The following is an 18,119-nucleotide window of genomic DNA, read 5'->3' on the forward strand; positions in this document are numbered from 1 at the left end:
AATGGGAGAAAATATTTGCAAACGAAGAAACTGACAAAGGATTAATCTCCAAAATATACAAGCAGCTCATGCAGCTCAACATCAAAAAAACAAAACACCCAATCCAAAAATGGGCAGAAGACCTAAATAGACATTTCTCCAATGAAGATACACAGATTGCCAACAAACACATGAAAGGATGGTCAGTATCACTAATCATTAGAGAAATGCAAATCAAAACTACAATGAGGTATCACCTCACACGGGTCAGAATGGCCATCATCAAAAAATCTACAAACAATAAATGCTGGAGAGGGTGTGGAGGAAAGGGAACCCTCTTGCACTGTTGGTGGGAATGTACATTGATAAAGCCACTATGGAGAAAAGTATGTAGGTTCCTTAATAAACTAAAAATAGAACTACCATACGACCCAGCAATCCCACTACTGGGCATATACACCGAGAAAACCATAATTCAAAAAGAGTCATGAACCAAAATGTTCATTGCAGCTCTATTTACAATAGCCAGGACATGGAAGCAACCTAAGTGTCCATCGACAGATGAATGGATAAAGAAGATGTGGCACATATATACAATGGAATATTACTCAGCCATAAAAAGAAACAAAATTGAATTATTTGTAGTGAGGTGGATGGACCCAGAGTCTGTCATACAGAGTGAAGTAAGTCAGAAAAAGAAAAACAAATACCGTACGCTAACACATATATATGGGATCTAGAAAAAAAAGGCTCTGAAGAACCTAGGGGCAGGACAAGAATAAAGACGCAGATGTAGAGAATGGACTTGAGGACACGGGGAGGGAGAAGGGTAAGCTGGGACGAAGTGAGAGAGTGGCATGGACATATATACACTACCAAATGTAGAATGGATGGCTGGTGGGAAGCAGGTGCATATCACAGGGAGATCAGCTCAGTGCTTTGTGACCACCTAGAGGGGTGGGATAGGGAGGGTGGGAGGGAGACACAAGAAGGAGGGGATATGGGGATATGTGTATACGTATGGCTGATTCACTTTGTTATACAGCAGAAGCTAATGCACCATTGTAGAGCAATTATACTCCAATAAAGATGTTAAAAAAAAAAAAGAATAAATGGAAGAATATGGCCACATAAAATGATTTTCAAAGGAGAATATAATTAGTGAATGGCTGTAGGATAATGCCTAATTATCTGGGATATAATGAAATGATAAAAATCTTCATTAAAGAACCCATTTCGATGGAACTTTAAAATAAAGAAAATTACACATAGGAAAGGTAATAAAACTATTACAAGCAAAGAAGCCATTTATGACATTCAAGATAACTGAAAATTTTAACACTGGGAAATTGATGATATCAGGAATTAGTGTTGAGAATTCCCTGGCAGTCCTGTGGTTAGGACTCTGCGCTCTCACTGCCAAGGGTGTGGGTTCAATCCCTGGTCGGGGAACTAAGATCCCACAAGCCGCCTGGTGCGGCCAAAAGAAGAAAAAAAAGGAATTAGTGTTAATTTTATGTTAAAACGTGATTAATAGTATCATGGTTGTGCTAAAGAAATCTTTATCTTTAGAGGTACAGATGGAAACATTTATAGAAGTGATGATACTGTGGGGTTTGCTTTAAATTAATATGATATGCAAACTATTATATATAGAATGGATAAACAGCAAGGTTCTACTGTATAGCACAGGGAAGTATATTCAATATCACATAATAAACCAAAATGGAAAAGGACATGTATATATATATATATATATATATATGTATATATATATATATATATATATGTATAACTGAATTACATTACTGTACAGCAGAAATTAACACAACGTTGTAAACCAACTATACTTCAATAAAATAAATTTTAAAAAATAAAAAATAAAAAGTAAAATAATATGAAAGATGGGTAGGGTGGTGATGAAAGTTTAGTATGAGTAAATAATTGTTGAAGCTGGGTGATAAATACACAGCTCTCATTATACTATTCTATTTTTGTAGTTTGAATGTTTATAAAACATCTAAAAAATTAGTAGGACAGGACTTCCCTGGCGATCCAGTGTTTAAGACTCTGTGCTTCCACTTCAGGGGGAGCGGGTTCGATGCTTGGTCAGGGAATTAAGATCCCACATGCCACGCGGCACGGCAAAAATAAATAAATAAATAAATAAATAAATAATAAAATAAAAAATGAGAAGGAAAAAAACTAAAATCCTAAATGCTTCTTGCTGAACTTTGCCATGTCTGTTCATGACATTGTTTACCAAGTAATATTCATTCCATCAAACATTGTTTTGAGACTGGGTTATTAAGATGCTTGTTTGTAGGAAGTATTTAACTATTATAAATGTTTAAAAATATGCATTTTCTGGCATATTTACGAAACAAGTCACAGAAATAAATGCTTTAACAAAATGAATTTAAATTCCCTTTTTTTGTTTGTTCTAAACCATATAGCTTTATTATTATGAAACTACTAAAAAAAGCAATTTTTTATTTCTTTGAAATGATGAGTGTGGTAGGCTGAATAATGGCTTGCAAAGATATTTAGGTCTTAATTCCTGGAACCTTGTGAATGTTAGTTTACATGGCAAAAGAGCCTTGGCAGATGTGCTTAAGTTAAGGATCCTGAAATGGGGAGATTAGACTATATTATCAAGGCAGGCCCTAAATTCAATCACAACTGTCCTGAATGCAAGACGAAAGAAGAGGAGATTTCACTACAGAACAGGAAAAGGCTGTGTGACAAGAAAAGCTGAGACTGGCATAATGTGGTCACAACCAAGAAATGTAGGCACTCTTAAAAGCTGGAAGACATAAGAAACTGATCCTCTCCTAAAGCCTCCAGAAGAAATCAGCCCTGCTGACATCTTAATTGTAGCCCTCTAAGACTCGTTTTGGAGTTCTGGCACTCAGAACTATAAAAGAATAAATTTGTGTTGTTTTAAGCCACTAAATTTGTGGTAATTTGTTACAGTGGCAACAGAAAATAATACAGTGAGATACCTCTTAATGACAAACCACATATTCTAAAAACTCATAATCAAGTTAAAAGAGTAAAGGTTAACTAGTTTGATAAAATGAAAAGTAGATAGCCATCATCTCCTGCATAAAAGTATATGATGACAATTCATCAACATGGTATGAATATGAGTAACAGACATCTTAACTAAACCCAAGTAATTCCAAATCTATGAGGGGACTTCATTTTGTTAATTCACAAATGAATTTCTCCTAATTGAGGACAAACAATATCCACATTTTCAAATCTTCATTAATATAAGCTCATGAATTTTCAGGAACAATGGAAAGTTCACTGAAGTTCACAAGGTTTTATTTTGTCCTACAGTTTCATTGATACATGTCTCTTGAGAAGCCATTAAATATGAAAAGTCACTAAAAGGAAATAATTAGATTTTTGAAACATACTACTTTATGGTTGCTTATCTTAAAAAAAAAGTTCTATGTTACAGTAGATAATCAGTTTTGTGCTGCTACCTTATAATTGTTGATAATTAAAATAACTTGCCCAGAAGAAACTATACTTCACAATTAAATGGCTTTTAAAATATATAGTCACAAAAACTAAAAATAGAACTACCATACGACCCAGCAATCCCACTACTGGGCATATACCCTGAGAAAACCATCATTCAAAAAGAGTCATGAACCAAAATGTTCATTGCAGCTCTATTTACAATAGCCAGGACATGGAAGCAACCTAAATGTCCATCATCGGATGAATGGATTAAAAAGATGTGGCACATATATACAATGGAATATTACTCAGCCATAAAAAGAAACGAAATGGAGTTATTTGTAGTGAGGTGGATGGAGATAGTCTGTCATACAGAGTGAAGTAAGTCAGAAAGAGAAAAACAAATACAGTATGCTAACACATATATATGGAATCTAAGGGAAAAAAAAAAAAAAAGGTCATGAAGAACCTAGTGGCAAGACGGGAATAAAGACACAGACCTACTAGAGAATGGACTCGAGGATATGAGGAGGGGGAAGGGTAAGATGTGACAAAGTGAGAGAGTGGCATGGACATATAAACACTACCAAATGTAAAATAGCTAGCTAGTGGGAAGCAACTGCATAGCACAGGGAGATCAGCTCTGTGCTTTGTGACCACCTAGAGGGGTGGGATAGGGAGGGTGGGAGGGAGGGAGATGCAAGAGGGAAGAGATATGGGAACATATGTATATGTATAACTGATTCACTTTGTTATAAAGCAGAAACTAACACACCATTGTAAAGCAATTATACTCCAATAAAGATGTTAAAAATATATATATATATATTCATTATAAGAAAAATAAATTCATTTTTCAATCTTAAAAATTTTTAATATTTGTAAATAATTCCAGATGCTCTTGTTAACTGACATATAACCTACTTTCAAGATGACATATAAAATTCTCAAAGTTTTTTTTTGGGGGGGGGTCGCACTGCACGGCATGTGGGATCCTAGTTCCCCCTGCAGTGGAAGCAAGGAGTCTTAACCACTGGACCTCCAGGGAAGTCCCTCTCAAGGTTTCTAACAATGGATTAATGCCTACAGAAATGAAATGCCTGTTGTAGAAGATTCCATCAAGTACCGGTTTACTGCCTACTTTCAACTGTTAAATCTTAATATCTCAGTTCCCCTCAAAATATTTTTCTTAACATGTATTCCTTTAATCATTAAATTCCTTTATTATTGGCAAGGGAAGTTTTAAATGGTGAAGTCTATCTTCCTATATGAGAAAGTAGCAGAAGATCTTAGGTGCCAAAGAAGGGCCCTTATAAGTAAGCAATCCAACTGAAGCTTGATTTAGACCGCTTTGTTTTCTTTTTGTAAATTAAGCAACTCAAAGCCTTTTGTTCTACACCAAATTTAACAGCAGACCAGAAACTTTTCTGTTTCTTGGATCCACCTAACTGCCCTTATGAAAATCTCTCAAAACAAGATTTACGTGATATAACCACTTGTAAATGAGGTTACCAATAATGAGTTAATCGATGGATATATTTACTAACTCTAATTAGTCTTATTATGCACCCTGCTCCATAAATGTAGCTTCTTATCAAAAACTCTTTGATAATACATAGAAACATGGATTGGAATTACATTTACCAAAACCACTGAAAATAACTGCTCAGGTGAAGTTTCTGGACATTCCAAGGAAAAGCAAAAAATAGTATCAACTTTATTCCTTTGGTGCCACTATATAGTAGTGCCATATTCCACTATGCCAAATGCCCACCATGTAGTGGCATTCCCACACAATTCTGGAAATGAAAAAATTATAATACAAGTACAGGTTTATGTGGTACCTCTTCAGCTATTGCGGTACCTTTTCAGTAAGCTCTCTTTTCAAAAGCAACAATTACTCCCTGGTTTGAGGGTTTAAAATAGATACTTAAGTGCTTAAGTATTTCACATTCTTAGAGTATAGCTGATTATGATTAGAGCATACCTGAGTAAAATAATACTCACATAGCACTTTATAGTAAAGTAGGAAAGGTCAAGCATGATTATTATGCTCTCCTCTTTCAGGACAAGAAAGACTCATAAAGGTTAAGTTAACTGTCCAAGGTCACTAAGCTTATGAGTCAGAATTCAAACCCTGAAGTTCTGACTTTCCATGATTATTATCATTAACATTGTAAATGAGGATATGCCTTAATTAAAAAAAAAACAAAAAACAAAAAAAACTTTAAGGAGAATATCCCTATACTTGGCCTAATCAACAAAGGTGATTTCTGTGAATAATACCTTTTGGTTAAATTAAATTTCGGATAATTTCAGGCATGAGGGGAAAAGTATCTGTACATAGTGTGTTGACAACTTGAGTAAGACCAAGGAATCCAAAGGAAACAAGATTTCTCAGGAAAGAAGATACAGCCAGGGTGTATCTACCCAATCGTGCCTAATTTTAGTTCTCAACTTTATACTTTACTTCTGCAGTATTCCTTTTGTTTCCACAATACTACTTTCTTCTGCTTTTTTCTTTATTAACTCCCAAATCTATATCTAGCCAACTCTCCTGGACATCTCCACTTGGATGCCCTGTAAATGCCACAAATATAACAGCTCCAATAGTTTATTTTCTCCATATATACTTCCTTCTTCTGCATTCTCTATCTTACTTAATGACACCATGACCCTCCTAGCTACTTGGGCCAGAAATCTATCTTCAAGTTATTTTTGACTCCTCCTTCCACAAATTTCTAACTGGTCATCAATTCCTGTTAATTCAAGTCGGTCTCCAGTGCCCTGGTTTGCCCATCGCCACAGCCTATAGAAGCCTCTTATCTGGTCTCTATGCCTCTAGTCTTTCTCATTTCAATCTCATTCTCTACACTGCTGCTAGAGTTAAATTTCTAAACCAGAACACATTATGCCCATTTTCTGCTTGATTTTTGAAACAAGGGATTTCAAAGCTTTTTAACTGCCTCAGGATCAAGTTCAAATTCCTCACAATGGAATTTTTTTGAGCCCTTCACAATTTGGGTCCAACCTCCCTAACCTTCATATTCATCTCCATTTAATTTACACTGTGCATCCATACACGCCTACGCCATAGTTCTTGAAATCTTCCTTGTAGGTTAGTAACATATAATTCATTTATGTGGCTTTCTCTTTTTGTAACACAACGAAATTCAAACTTCCTTCAAGACTCAGCTCAAATGTTATCTTCTCTGAAAAGGCTTTCTTGATTTGCTGTTCTCCCATTTTACGCAGAATTAATACTTTCTTCTTTACTTTTTTCAGCAACTAGAATCCTTTCATTTTAGTGTTCCCAACACTTAGTAAAGTACCTAACACAAGATTACATTAGTTTCCTGAATGAATGCAAGAAAAAATTTTCAGATGAAGATTGGTATCATTACTTTTGGTGTAGCACCTGGACTACCTGCTATATACTACAGTGCTCTCCATAAAGATGAAGAAAGACTTCTGGGTTGGAAGTGGAGAGGGGATGAATGAAGAAAATGTAGAAAGGAAGTAAAGTGGAAAGGAGAAAACCTGTATGAATCAGTGCAGGTGGGACAGAACACTGCAACAAAAAACTCTTCAGATGAATGCAAGATATAGGTTTACCATGTCTCTATTGGGGGTTGGGGGGAAGAACATACAGGCAGTTAGTAAACTTTTAAAATGTTTTCCCCAAATAGGGGTGATACAGTTATTAATATTTCTTTTCAAGACACAAATTTCATTTTATCCTTCCCAAACTTGATTTAAATATTTAAAATTAAATTAGAAATCCTTTCTCTCCTTGAAGTACTTTAAATTATTATAAGTTAACGTAAGATGATTTAACCTCCTACACTATATTACTTATATTTTGCTCTGACTTTGGCATATACGTTCTTTTTTAAAAAAAATTTATTTATTTATTTATTTATTTTTGGCTGTGTTGGGTCTTTGTTGCTGTGCCCGGGCTTTCTCTAGTTGCGGTGAGCGGGGGCTACTCCTTATTGTGGTGCGCGGGCTTCTCATTGCTGTGGCTTCTCTTGTTGTGGAGCATCGGCTCTAGGCATGTGGGCTTCAGTAGTTGTGGCACATGGGCTCAGTAGTTGTGGCTTGCGGGCTCTAGAGCTCAGACTCAGTAGTTGTGGCGCACGGGCTTAGTTCCTCCGCGGCATGTGGGATCTTCCCGGGCCAGGGCTCGAACCCGTGTCCCTTGCATTGGCAGGCAGATTCTTAACCACTCCACCACCAGGGAAGTCTGGCATTTATGTTCTTTGATTTCTAAATTTGACTTCAAATGTTCTACTCTGATTAATCCTTAGAACCATTTCTAGTTATTACTCCTACTCCATTTCACTAGCATCAGAAGAGTACATGTGAAATTTGATGTGAGAGATCAGAAATAAGTGAAGGAAAAGATATATTACCTACTTCTTTTGAGTAATTCAGTTTATTTAAACATTAAGTAGATGCTCCTCAAATAATTAGTAGAGTAAGAGACAGTTAAATTTTTTTACAAGAGAACATTACAGGTTTGTTTGTTTTTTTTTTATAAAATATCACTCACTGTTACCTTGGCAAATGTTGACCCACGTCCTTCTGATTCAATTGTAATAGTTTTTGTACGACGTAGTAAAATCTGATCAATATCTTCTTCACAGAATTTAGAGCCTTCATCTTCTTCTTCCATAATGGCACCATAAGCACCTCTTCGAAGCAGATCTTCTATTTCCTTTTTGGAAAGCTGTTGAATCTAAAGAGACAAAATTTTGGTAATAGTTTTTTCAAGTTCATAAAATGAGAAAGTATCCCTAAAGAATGTTAAAGAACACAGAAATCATGTTTCAATTGCATTTGGGGCTTGGGATGTACCTGAGAGAATTCTCTGAAAGAACATATTGAGGTTGTTGACTCTTTACTATCTTTAAAGTAAGATTTGCCATTTGCCTAAAATAACTCCAGTTAAAACAAAACCTCTGGGGCAGGTAACCTCTCAAGGTTCTTTTTAGTACTAGGATTCCAGAGGTGTTATAAGCACAAGATATAAATAAGATTTTGAGGGGGAAAAATGCCAAAAACATCATTTATAGCAAGAGAAAGCCAACGCTAATAGTTTGGCCCTGAAAAAACAATTTGAAAAACTGTTAATAGAAAAAATGCAGAAAAACACAAATTCTACTTTGCTGTGCCATGATACAAATGTCCTGAAAGGAAGAATTTCTACTTGAAAACACATTCTTAGAATTCACAAGCATTGACGCTATATAGAAAGAACAGGTTCCAAAAGTACTAACTAAATATAGCTCTATTCTGACATTCCTCCTTACATAAAGGTATCTATCTACTGTTTAGTATGGCTCAAAATTAAATAATATGCTATCTGACGTTTAAACTAAATGTAAACAAAAACAGGAAAACTCCAGGTGAAGAAGAAAATATACGTACACCACCAACATTACTTTCTCTTCCACTCATGCTCTGTAATACAGCCTTATCTAGACCCAGTTTCAGACTGGCTCGGTCAAACATCTCTCTTTCATATGAGTTACGAGTTACTAGTCGGTAGACTTTAACTGCCTTATTCTGACCGATTCTGTGGCAACGAGCTTGGGCCTATAAAAAATGAGAAGTTATAGATTAAATTAATTTATAAAATAGCACAAAGGCATTACGCATTAAACTATTTTGATGGAATATAAAAGTATGTGCAAGAATTTTTATACACTCTTGCTACTGAATTGCATGTAACCTTTCTCTGGAAATGAAGGTAGAACTTACTAAAATGAGACATGATTCCACAATCAGCAATAAATTAAAATTTAAACATATTTCAGAGACTATAAATCCATGAAGAAACACTGTTTTTTAAAGAGGGTGTCATCAGCATAACTCTAGACAGGAACATAAACGCTGTGAACAGACTTTTTTTAGCCTCTGGCTTTAAACTTAAAATCTAATGCTAAATTTCTACTTTTTTTTCTACTACATTATCAACAATCTTTTCAATATATTTTACTTAAGCTGGGTAATTCTGAGGGGAGTAAAAACCTAAAGTGAACAGCTCTGGAGGCCTAAATTTTATTTAAACAAAGAAAGAACTAATTATCTAATATGCAGACATGTTGGAAGTAGAGACATCAGAGATTACGTAAGAGCTTCACATTTTATCTTGGGTTCCTAAACTTAAAACTTGTCTGATAAATTTTGAACTAGATTATAAACATGAGAGGTTAAAACATTATCTTTTATTAAGCCAGGTATATTCTCAAGAATAATATCAATTACAGTACTACTGAGACTATCATGAACAATAAAAGAAGAATTTCTCCAATACTTGTTCTCTTCTCATATCCTTCCTAGATACACATTTTCTGTAAACACTGACTCACTCTAATCACTAATTAATATTCCTATGTTCCAACGAAGTTCAAGTACAGTCTTAATTTATATGTATACATTAATTTTCTACAGTATTTCATAAAAAGGCAAATATGTCTCAATTCCATGCACATTATATTATGTAATGATTAAGAAGAGGATATCAGGATAAGCAAGTACTTATTTTTAAGGAAGTAAAATAAGTTATTCTTAAAGTGTAGACCTTTCTCAAATCTACATGATATACTTTGAACAATACTGTACTTGAGTAGGTAAACCTTTTCTAGAAGTATGATATGTAACCTAAATAAGTATTTTTTATTTTATTGTCATTAAATTAAAATAATAATTTCACCTATTTTATTTGGCATAGATAGTTCTTAGGGAAACATACATGTTAGTTTGTCCATATAAAAATAAAACAGGTGGATTATCAAAGATAGCTATGGGAATTTAAAAAAAAATTCTCTTAGCCAAGGAATTTGTTTACCTGAAGGTCGTTTTGAGGATTCCAATCAGAATCAAAAATTATACATGTATCAGCTGCAGTTAAGTTGATGCCCAACCCACCAGCTCGGGTACACAGAAGAAAGACAAATCGATCTGAATCAGGTTTACTAAATCGATCTATAGCAGCTTGTCGAAGATTCCCCCTGACTCTTCCATCAATTCGCTCATATAAATATCTATCAAATGAAATGCAATAAATTTAGATAGATGAGTATAATGAAAATGAAGGCATTCTATCAAATGTGACAGACACATATCTGTTTTCCTGCAACATTATGTTTACTACAAAATTAAGAAGTGATATTACCCCAACTAGTTTCTATGGTTTTATTCTTCTCAGTGTTGGTGCTAAGTAGGAAACACAAAGTAACACAAAGTTACAAAATCTCTGCATTGCTGGATTTATAGGTAAAATACCTTTATAATTAATATACTTTACTGATCTCATTGTAACAAACGACTTTTTTTTTTTTTTTGGCAAGAAGCAAAGACTTTCATAAAACTCGATATAAGAAGCTTAAAAACATTTCTCTCTACCTCAATCATGCTATTCTCTCAACTGATATACTTGCTTGTAAACTATAATTTATTAAGGGCAAACTATAATGCTAATCCTTTATAGTCATCACTGCCAAGCAACTGAATTTTAACTTCTTGTATCCTTCCTCATTTAACATCAATAAAAATAAAATACATAAAAATTTAGGAACTAGAAGAGGAATACACATGACACGTGCCACACCTCTTCTGGTTCAAGACACTTCTTTCCACCTATAATTTACCAGTCTCAGCAGCAGCTCCACTGTTATCTCTAGTACCTGTGAAACGGGGTTGTGACTTCTAATAATGTTACTTTTGACATTAAAGAAATCTGAGGTTTTCCATGAAATTCATCATAAGTCAAATTTATCTTTAGCTTACAAAGTTCTTCGTGTAAAGACATCAAGAAAATGCAAGAATGGCTATTTTAGGAATACTGCAATTTAATCTCCTTCTACTTACGTGGTATAAAACTGAGAATAATACACATTTTGGAATAAGACTAAATGAAAGGAACACTGACACTAAAAGTGGAACTAAAAACAAAATGAAAAATAAAAATGAACTACAAAATCTCTGATAATATTAAGTAGTATAGACAGATCTTTACTTATTAATAAGGATCAAAATATAGTAAACTACAATTACAGCTGAATCTTCAGATTCTCTTTTCTATTAATGTGTTGATTTCTAATTGGCCCACAAAGTGCTCTGATAAATATCCTATGATAAATATCCTATTTATCCAAATACCGATTAGACATTATTTAAGACTATCTTACTGTCACACACCAAAAAACCAAACCAAAACAAAACACCTACATAAAACACATCAGAAAAAATTAAAACATGAGCAAGTATTATATAGTGTACAATAAGTCAAAGTGCAGCAAGTTCAGGTTCTAATTTTAACAATGAAAAAGATCTGAAAAGGATCTTGAATCATTTTAATTTTGAAGATAGTTATAAATCCATTTAAAATGTTGCTACAAGGTTAACAAATCAAATAAAATGTACACTAGTAAACCCATTTGTAGGTCAACAACCTGTCAATTTGCAAAATTTTCTTAATCAGTCTCCTTAGCCCTGTCTACTATTGCAACATATATAGGTTAGGAAAACACCTGACACATAATCTTAAACAATCTTTATGCAGAGATTTAAATGGATTCTTACCTAGATAAAGAGGAATATGTGAATAAAGTTGGGTTACAGTACAGTGCTGCAAAAAACTTAACAACATATACTTAGCATAATTTATAGTATAGTTCAGTGGTGAATTATATGCCTTACCTTTTATGTATAAGATAGTCCTCCAGGATATCAAGGCAGCGTACCATCTGAGAGAAGATGAGCACTTTATGACCTCCTGCTTTCATTTTAGGAAGCAATTTATCAATAAGGACCAATTTACCAGCAGACTGGATCATTGCTTGAAGATGAAAATCAGAAGCAGCTGGATTATATGTATCTCTAAATTCTCCAAGTATTTTCTCCTCAGCACCTGTCAAAGAAATATAAGAAGATAGCATCAGTGCACAAATGCAGATGACTCCCAACTACTTTCTTTTTAAAATAGTGCTCCTCTGTGCTTCTGTAACATTAAAATTTTCTAATGGTAGGTACACTGCTTTTATTAGAATTATTTATGTTTGTGGCTAAATCCCCACCAACACCAGCCTGTAATTGAGGATATGGACAGTGTCTTAAGCATTTTTTAATCTCCCAAGACACTGGGCATAATGTCTTATATAAATTTTATGTTTGCTAAATGTTTAATGAATGTTATTAGGAAAAGTATTAATGAAAATGTGGTTCTAACTTAGGTGAGTAAACACATATTTTTAAATAAACATCTAGTATTTAAACACCAATATAACAGTGATCATGACTGAAAGGTGATTATACTTAATCTGGATGGGCATCTTGCTTGCCATCAAAACAAACAAACAAGAAAAATTAAAAGGGAAGTCAAGTTACAGGTCTTTGACCATACTTCTTCCAGAGTCTAGATTAGCATTAGAGGCTCTCTGCTTCCCTTCAGCCTGTCTAGCCATAAGAGTACCAGGATTGCAAGTGAGTTAGTTACTGGTCTAACAAATGGCTTGTCTTGGATAAAGTTAAGAGTATATTCCCAGGAATAAGTGAAAATACCCAAATGTTGTACAGAGAGACCGTTAGTGGAGAAGCTGGCAATACCTTAAAAAAGTAATGTTACTAGAACATAAAAATTGAGAGACAATAACTAGGGTATCCAGACTGAAAAGAATCCAGGAAGAAAAATGTAAATTCGGAGGTTCAAAGACAGGCTTTGCTGTCTTTGTCCATAAGGAGGATTAAACTGGAGGAGGAATTACAGTCCACTCTAGACTGAACACAACTCCTGCTTTTGTAATCTGGTGATGCTAACATGGGACACTGTAATGAAGTAGCTCACACTGCCCCTGACTCCGGAACACTTGTAATCCCTCAGCACACCAGGGTGGAGAGTTATAGGATCACTGCCTCTCCTTATAACAGCCACTACAGCTGTAGTGGTGGTGTGTTATTTTTTCAAGAGTATTTGTTGAAAGAAGAGGATTTGTTTGCAATCCTTTTAAGCTACCTTTGATAAGATATGGGTGATTACAGCACTTCCTGAGCTCCATCATGGTATTGACCAAGTTGGGTACATTAGTCTGTCCTGCTCCTTTGGATAAAAACGAAAAGTTCTTCTCCAGAATAGCCCGGTAGTATTTCTTCTGAATGTTAGTAAGTTCCACTTCAATGATGGTTTCTTCCTTAGGTGCCAACTTCTTTTCCACGTCTTCTTTCAATCGTCTCAACATCATTGGTTTCAAGATAGCCTGAAGTTTCTGCACCTGCATAAAAAATGATGAAAATATATGCAGCATACATATACATAATTACAATGAGAAGAGATTTGATGAGCTTATTTACAAAGACCAATAGGATACCTGTTCCTCTGTTTTCAGATCCCCAAATTCTTGCATGAACGTTGATTCAGAAGGAAACCTTAAGGGTTCCAGAAAGTGAAGAAGACTGAATAGTTCTTCAACTGTATTTTGGAGAGGTGTGCCAGTCAAAAGCACCTTGTGCTCCTATATAAAGCAAGAATAACATGTCAATAACATGTACTATAGTGTTCATGTCAAACACCATAGTACTAAAATTATATGAAAGCTGACATAGGTTATCAAATGTTTCAGTGTTTGAAAAGCAAATATTTTTCTGACCATAATTTTCAAGAGTCAACCCAATACATCTCTACCCATACATCATTAATTTACTTTCTCAATCACTTTTTAAAAACTCTATATCATTCTCATAATACTTTACTTTGTCTGCTATTCTTACCTATTGCTTTTAAAAGAAAAATTCTAAATAATTAAGAAGCATATTTTAGGTTTTTTTCCAAGGAAACAGACATTTTAAAGAACAAAGAGGGCATTTTGGGGGTTACTCAACCATTCTTGGTATGGTAATTTGTATACAGAACAGTGCTCATTCTTTATAATTTGGCAGATCATCACTTGACTTCTTACACAAGAACAAATTCTTAAATCATTAAAACTACAAACCAACAATGTGAACGGCTGATTGGAATATACTTCTAAACTAGAATTGCATTACAAATAAAACATAATAGTAACAAAAGGAAATAAAAACAAAATATTTTTAATGATAATAGTACAAAGTATTTGAAATTTGATTTGACAATACCTCTAAATTCCTAACCTAAATATTTGTATATGCATCTGTATGTCTGCATAAGTATTTAATGTTAGGAAACAGTCTAGACTGATATATACCAATCTGCAAATATTGGAGTAAGGAGGGGAAGAGAAGGGGTGGGCGTGGATGACGAGTTAAGAAGGAGCACTTTAGTGTTTTACTGTATGTAGTTCTGTATCTTTGGGTCATTTGTTTAAGTGCTCATGTACTAATTATGTGATGTTAATTAAATCAAAATGTTAAAAAACACAAAATACTTTGATTTTAAAGCAAACACACTAATGACTTTCAAAAGTCCATTATAATAAATATATGCTAAGTATGTAGAATTGTGTAGAAACTTTATCCCTCTATCATAAATGATCTGAATAATATAACTTTGGTGAAAGGGCTTTTTATTGAGGAATTTATGCCTTAAAACTTGTAGTTTTATTTCTTTCAATAGGACACTCTACAGAGGTTTCTCTCTCTCTCTTTTTTAATTCCAGCAGTTAATTACTAAAGCTTTTTGGAGGAAAGAACTAAAAAATTTAAGTCTTAGAAAACAGATGAGATTCTTTCCCCCTTACTAATTAATTAAAGCAAAATAATCTTAATTATCACAGATAGAAATCAGAAATCTGTATTTTAAAATAAAAAAAGGAATAAGTTTTTGGCATTAGCTCTTTTTACTATGTAGCTAAGAAACAGAAGTAAGTCATAAAAATGACATTAAGTTACTTACCAGATTCATGAGTTTCAGACCTTCTAGAAGTTTACAATTTTTATTTTTTAACCTATGTGCTTCATCAATAATCACACATCGCCATTCAATTGCATTAAGCTCTCCACAGCCTCCAAGAATCATTTCAAAAGTGGTGATGATGGCTTGGAATCTGTAAGCTCCACGAATGATTCGCCCCTAGAAATTTATTACCAAATACAATAATTTGCTAGAATGTCTTGATCATAATTTTTAATTCCTGTCAAGCAGCATAAAAATCATTTAATGACATCTGCTATAAAACATTTTCCACTGAAATTTTTATGTATGCACAGACACCCCCTTAAAATGAGGAACTTTAGCATTAAAACTGTATTAGATCGCTGTCTTCAAGACTGTTGTTAAAAATTATACAATTAATAATTATATCCAAATAAGTATTCCTTGATAAAACATTTTATAATTTTTAAGAGTTGTAATAACAATGTTAAGTCAAAAAAGAAATGGTTATTATAAAATCTAGCCAATGAAATTTCAGTATTAATGCTTGTTACTTATATCCATGACTCCACACATATAATGGTAGATAAGTAGTTAATATAAAAATTGGCCACTCATGTCATTTATTCAGCAAGTATTTATTGAGTGTCTCTGTTCTAGTTGTTGGAGATATAGTAGTAAACAAGACAGACAAAAATAATTATCCAAGTGGAACTTACATTCCGATGACTCAAATATAGGACATAGCCATTAAGAAAAACAAACAAAAAAACCCACCAAAAATTAAAAAAAAAAAAAAAAAAAACTAAGAAAGTAATAGAAGTCATAGACTAAAATAAAACAGGGATGGGGAGTAGGAAGTATGGGGTTGGAGGTGACCATTCCCATTTTATTTAGAGTGGCTGGGAGGCCATCATTAAGAAGTGACATTTGAGCAAAGTCCTGAAGATGAGGGAGGAAGCCATGTTAGTATCTAGAGATCTGCACGAGAAAGAATTCTTGGTAGAAATAGAGAGTGTGAACGCTGTAATGTGGGAGTATCTTTGGCAGTATTCAAATAATAGCAAGAAACCCAGAGTGATTGAAATCCAGTGAGAATGGAGGGGATGAGGCTATATACGGCCTTAAAAGCTGTGGTAAGGACTCTGGCTCTTACTGTGAGCAAGAAGCTATAGGAGGGTTTTGAGACAAGAAGTGTCATGATTTGACATATATTTAAAAAGAATCCCTTGGCTGTTCTGGTAAAAATAGTCTGACAAAGGCCAAGGACAGGATCATAGAAACCAGTTAAGAGGCTGCTGTAGGAATCCAAGCAAGAGATCTTCAACGGAGGTCATGAGAAATTCTCAGTTCCGGATTTAACTGGAAGGTAGAACCAACAGGATTTACTAATGGATAGGAGTGGAGTGAGATAAAGAGAGGATTCAAGTTTGACTAAACTTTTTCGCTCAACTAGAAGTTGGTGTTGCCATTTACTACAATGAGGAAATGCAGGATTCTGGTTTTGGACATGTTATGTTTGAGATGTCTATTAGATATTCAAGTGGAATAACTGAGTAGGCATTTGCATATGACTCTGGAATTTAGGAAAGAGGTTAGAGTTGGTGATATAGATTTAGGAGTTTCCAGCAGTACAGATAGTAATTAAGTTGTGTGACTGAATGAAATCTCTGATGGAATGAGTATGGATATAAAAAGTCTGAAGACTGAGCCCTGGGTCACCCCCAAGATTAGATATGGGAAGACAAGAAGGAATTGGTTAAAGAGGGCTTCAGAAGGAATAGGTGGTGACATAGGACAGTATAAAGTACTGGAATCCAAGTGAAGAGAATGTTTAAATGCGACTGAAAATTATAAACTATTAGGGATTAGGAGAAATGAATGGTTAAGAAGGATCATGCGATCTGATTTAGATTTTAATTCCTATCAACTTAATTACACTAATTTTAGAATAATTCATATTGATTGCATATGCTGGCCAGTAAGCTGAACAATAGCTCCAGTAGAATATTATTAAAATATTGATAGTTATAAAGTATAAGTCTACGGTATTTACACAGCTCTAAAAACCTGGGATATGATGCATTCAGTTACAGTAATATTGCAGTGTTTAAGAACAAGGGCTCTTGAGTCTAACTGACTTGGGTTTATTAATCCCAGTTTTGCTCTGTGATTTTAGGGGAAACTACATCACTTCTTTTTACCTTGGTTTCCTCATTTGTCAATGAGGATGATATTATCACCTATTTACAAGGTGATAAATTAATCTTTGATATTACAAAGATTAAGTGAAATACTACATGCAAACTGTTTAGCACAATGCCTGGCACATGGTAAATACTCAATAAATGCCTGTGGATATTAGTGTTAGTATCTCTGTTACTTTTTCCAAGGCAATTGAGAAAATTACAACATAATTTTACTACTTATGTGATTTCAAGCTTATTTATTAATAACTTGGAAAAAGAAGTTAAATGTTCATTTAATTTATATTAAAATATATTTGAAAGAATTAACTCTGAAAATTATTTCTATATTTGAAGTATAGAGCTATTCAGCTCATTACAAGACATCTTTATCTCTTGAAATTTTAAACCCTTCACATAATATTCTTCTAGAATGTATAACATTTACCATAAAAATATAATTTAATATACTATTCAGTTTACAACACATCAAGAATCTTTCAGCTTCTGGCTATCACATTTATACCAAACTCATACAAGACATATATTAAAACTGTAACCTTGTTAAAAATCTTTAAACTTCTAATATTTTAATGTACCTTTAAAAAATGAGATTGAACTAA

The 18,119-nt window shown here is 33.8% G+C and overlaps 1 protein-coding gene across 14 annotated transcripts in view; it reads right to left on the reverse strand.

Moving 5' to 3' along the window:
• Positions 1-18,119, reverse strand: part of CHD9 (chromodomain helicase DNA binding protein 9) — a 244,191-nt gene that overhangs the window by 61,977 nt on the left and 164,095 nt on the right. For all 14 annotated transcript variants that reach the window (XR_009697877.1, XM_061173544.1, XM_061173550.1 and 11 more), the window contains 7 exons: positions 15,332-15,508; positions 13,830-13,973; positions 13,478-13,733; positions 12,166-12,376; positions 10,313-10,508; positions 8,890-9,057; positions 8,018-8,197 (listed from right to left, as the gene is read on the reverse strand). Coding sequence is in view for 13 of the 14 variants with exons in the window: in XM_061173544.1 (XP_061029527.1) it covers positions 8,018-8,197; positions 8,890-9,057; positions 10,313-10,508; positions 12,166-12,376; positions 13,478-13,733; positions 13,830-13,973; positions 15,332-15,508 (1,332 nt within the window). In the remaining variant the exon portion in view is untranslated. The remainder of the gene's footprint in view (positions 1-8,017; positions 8,198-8,889; positions 9,058-10,312; positions 10,509-12,165; positions 12,377-13,477; positions 13,734-13,829; positions 13,974-15,331; positions 15,509-18,119) is intronic.

The sequence above is a fragment of the Eubalaena glacialis genome, chromosome 18, assembly GCF_028564815.1.
Source record: "Eubalaena glacialis isolate mEubGla1 chromosome 18, mEubGla1.1.hap2.+ XY, whole genome shotgun sequence".
NCBI classification, from domain to species: Eukaryota; Metazoa; Chordata; class Mammalia; order Artiodactyla; family Balaenidae; genus Eubalaena; species Eubalaena glacialis.